Source organism: Propithecus coquereli, unplaced genomic scaffold (genome assembly GCF_000956105.1).
Source record: "Propithecus coquereli isolate 6110/MARCELLA unplaced genomic scaffold, Pcoq_1.0 Scaffold229, whole genome shotgun sequence".
NCBI classification, from domain to species: Eukaryota; Metazoa; Chordata; class Mammalia; order Primates; family Indriidae; genus Propithecus; species Propithecus coquereli.
The window spans coordinates 1402143-1405923 of record NW_012147830.1 but is presented as its reverse complement, the minus strand read 5'-3'; the positions used below and the strand labels follow the sequence as shown (position 1 = coordinate 1405923).

The 3781-nt window shown below is 36.4% G+C and overlaps 1 protein-coding gene across 1 annotated transcript in view; it reads right to left on the bottom strand.

Moving 5' to 3' along the window:
- Positions 1 to 3781, bottom strand: part of SERPINB7 (serpin peptidase inhibitor, clade B (ovalbumin), member 7) — a 40889-nt gene that overhangs the window by 8053 nt on the left and 29055 nt on the right. The window contains exons 4-5 of the mRNA XM_012645278.1: positions 3509 to 3625; positions 862 to 979 (exon numbers count right to left, since the gene is read on the bottom strand). Of these exons, the coding sequence (XP_012500732.1) occupies positions 862 to 979; positions 3509 to 3625 (235 nt within the window). The remainder of the gene's footprint in view (positions 1 to 861; positions 980 to 3508; positions 3626 to 3781) is intronic.

Here is a 3781-nt window from a genome sequence, read left to right as displayed (position 1 = left end):
TGCACTTATGTGTTGATCAGTTAATAACAATTTGATGGTGAGTACATGTGGTGCTTGTCTTTCCATTCTTGGGATACCTCACTTAGTAGAATGCGTTCCAGCTCTATCCCAGAATTAATTGCATGTTGCTGAATGTTTGCATTTAAGAGTGCAAGTCACATGTCTCATATTTCTCAGGCAGAGGCAGACTCAGTGAATATTTGTATAATGTTCAGAGTACAAATCAAGCCCGACCCTTAGGTAAAGAAACAACTATGAGCCTTGGAATCAGTTGATTAACACGCCAAGGATGAATAAACTTCCTTTTTTTTTTTTTTGTATTAAGCCAGAACATAAACTGAATTCAGTTTTTAGTTATGAAAGAGACTTATCACTAAGAAGTTGTATTTTTTCTGGAAAATACAATCTTTGCCACATACATTATTTGGATAAATGAAGATAATTTTAAAATGACAGATAAACTATAGATCACCTTAAGAAAGGCAATGATATTTTAAAATATTAAAACCAACCCAATCCTAAAAAAATGGATTGGTCATTAGAATGAAATATGACATTGTGGTTATTGAAAATAATGTCCTATAAACCACTCTTAGTTTTTGTTCACTTACTAGGATGAGATATTGAGATTAATTCATTAAATTATCTCAACTTGTCATTAATTTATGAAATGGTTACAATAATATCTGTTTGTTTCACAGTGTTGTTTACCAATCATATGAGATAATTTAAAAGGCAAAATTTCTGAAAAGTATAAAGCATTCAAGTTATTAAGATTACTTAAAACCACATTGCAGACTAATGCTAACATAATTTTAAATAACTGAGAGATCTTATAGAAAAATAAGATATAGCACTCACCATGTGTTTCCTTTTCAATCCATTTATTGATTTTATATCTGGTATCTTCCATATCATTTGTAAAATCAACTCGTTCCACGTTGGCATTGTATAACTTTTCAGCACACCGAACGTAGTTCTACAAATAAGCATACAGGCCTTGTATTTACAAATCACCACCAACTGAGCATATAAGAAATGTACTTTTGAACTTGTTTCTGCATTTCCACTGCTTTATTCCAAGACTCAGCCCTGCCCCAAAGATGAGTAAATAAATATAGCTGGAAATATGAAAACATGGTTGGAAAGGAATCTGGTGAACTTGAAATTGAATTTGTGCAACAAATAGCACTGTTTTAACTGAAGTTTATCTGAAATGGATTAGGGAGGCTAACAGAGATTATGACTGAAGCCCACTCCCTTCCTTTACCACAGCTCTCTCATCATAAATACCTCAATAGCCTCCTAACTAGTCTCCCTTGCTTGGTTACCCGCTTCCTGCTGAAAACCTTCAAGGCTTAAGATAAAGCCCAAGCCCTTGAACCTCACCTACAATTCTCTGTTGATCTATACCCTGTTACCTCATTTCTAGCCACTTACCCCTTCCTACTCTGCCCTCTCCCCATACCTAATTCCTTACAATTTCTCAAAAATGCCATGTGTCCTCTGTCACTTTAGGCATTTGAACAACATTCCTTCTAACCAGAATGTCCCATATTTCTCATGATGATGTCTTTCTCATTTTCCAGTTTCAGGAATAGCTGTCTCTCCTTGACACACATCTTCCCTAGGTTCTTCCTATGTCTTCTAAAAATTTCTTTACCTTCATTTTTCTTAACAGCTGTTATTATAGCATAATGCATCTTCCTTACATTTGAGATTTTCTGAACCCTTCACAAGGCAGGAAATTCTGTGAAATCAGGACCACATATGCCTTGTTAATACTTTAGTTCTAGTACATAGCACATTACCTTGTACGTAATAGACACTTAAGAGATACTTTTTTATAAAAATAAATAGTAGTGATCTTGGGTTGTTTCCACATTTTTGCAATTGTGAATTGTGCTGCTATAAACATTCGAGTGCAAATGTCTTTTTTACAGAATGTCTTTTGTTCCTTTGGGTAGATGCCCAGTAATGGCATTGCTGGATCAAATGGTAGTTCTACTTGTATCTCTTTGAGATATCTCCATATTACTTTCCACAGAGGTTGTACTAGTTGGCAGTCTCACCAGAATGGACATGCTTGAAGCTCTGACTCAGGTGGGGCAAAGGCAATATATGTAACCTAAACATTTGTACCTCTGTAATATGCTGAAATAAAAAAAAAATTTAAAAAGTGTGATCTAATTTGTTAATATATCAGTAATATAACAAATACACATATATATTTTTTGAAGGAAAGATTTTCAGAATTGGGAGAAAAAGATTTATTACAAACCATATTTCATTTTGTATTATCAATGGGTATCCTATTAAATTTTATGGGATTTTCAACTTTAATGATGAAGATTGACTACTTATTCATTGTCTACAGTCACAGGATGAGATTAGCTCTCTAACGCAAGCTTTGCATGTAACTTCTATGGATAGAGCTACTGATTAATTCATCCCTCCATCCACCCATCCATTCATCCATAAAAAGTGGCCTAATGCTTCATAATTGGCAGGCTACCAAGCAAAGGATTTGGGAGTGGTGCTGGAAGAGGCAAAGAATTTGAGTGGGTGGCACACGGAACAGTAATGGCTAGGTGGAACACAGAGAGTTGGCAAAGATGCAAGTGGAGATTAGCCCAAAGATGTCACTGAGGTGAAGTTTTACAGTTGTCTGGGGCATGCAGAATTAAAAAGGAGAGAAACCATGCCCAGAGAACCATGGTCACTGTCTTTTTGAATGGCATTAACTAGGTAAGAAACTTCTGGTAGTCATAGTAATGCTGGTTGAAAAGCATGAGTTGAGCATAGTAGCATGTAGACTTCATTCTGGGCCTAATTTCCCTCTGGGTAGGCAGGGTTCTATGATGAGCGTATTGATAATACCATGCAGAAATGGTAAACATTAGACTACTGATTTCAAGTGAACCCATTTTTCACCTCTGTTGAATCTGAGCTTTCCCAGTGCCAATGGCTGACCCTATGTGGCCACGCCTCCCACCAGGAACTCTTTTGTAAGCAACCTCACTGGAAATATAAGTAAGTAATTGCTAGAAGCAGAGATGAAAAGCATGGCTGAGAAAAAAAAAAAAGCGAAAAGAGAGCACTCACACTGGGGATTCAAAACAGTCTCAGGAGATTGAAAGCTCAGAGGAAACACTGATAGACTTTTTCCTCATTGTCCTGGACACCCCTAAGTGGGCTGGTTACTCCCCATCCTCCAATTACAGCTCGACATCAGTACCAATGGGCACTTTCTCTTCTGCTTTGGAGCTCATCAGTCTGGTGACCCTGAATACGTGGATTCGTTGGGTGAAAAGCTGAACTTTAGAAACAGTGATGATACAAAGACAGTGGTTATGTTCCTACCTGAGAACATGATTAGGAACCACAAGGAAAATAATCATCTTTGTCTGGCTGGGTAGAAAGGGGCAAGCCTTTATTCAGATAATGGATTAAACAAGTTTCAGGTCCAGAGTGAAAATAACCTTCTAACATAGGCAGTTTTGCTTACCTCGTCAAAGTCAAAGATTTTTTCTGCGAAAAGACCATTGGCAATGCTGAGATCATAATCCTTGTGGGATGTGTTTATATCAGAAAGAACTCTTTTCAGTTGAGACTGGAGTGCTGGCTGTTATTAAAAAGATGCATAAAAATTTATTCTTGGACTGCAGACATATGCATAATCTCATCTATGCATGAAATAAAACATGTATATTATACCATACAAATTAAAAAATAATGAACTATAAAAACAGCAAACAATGCCGCATACATTTACAATGTC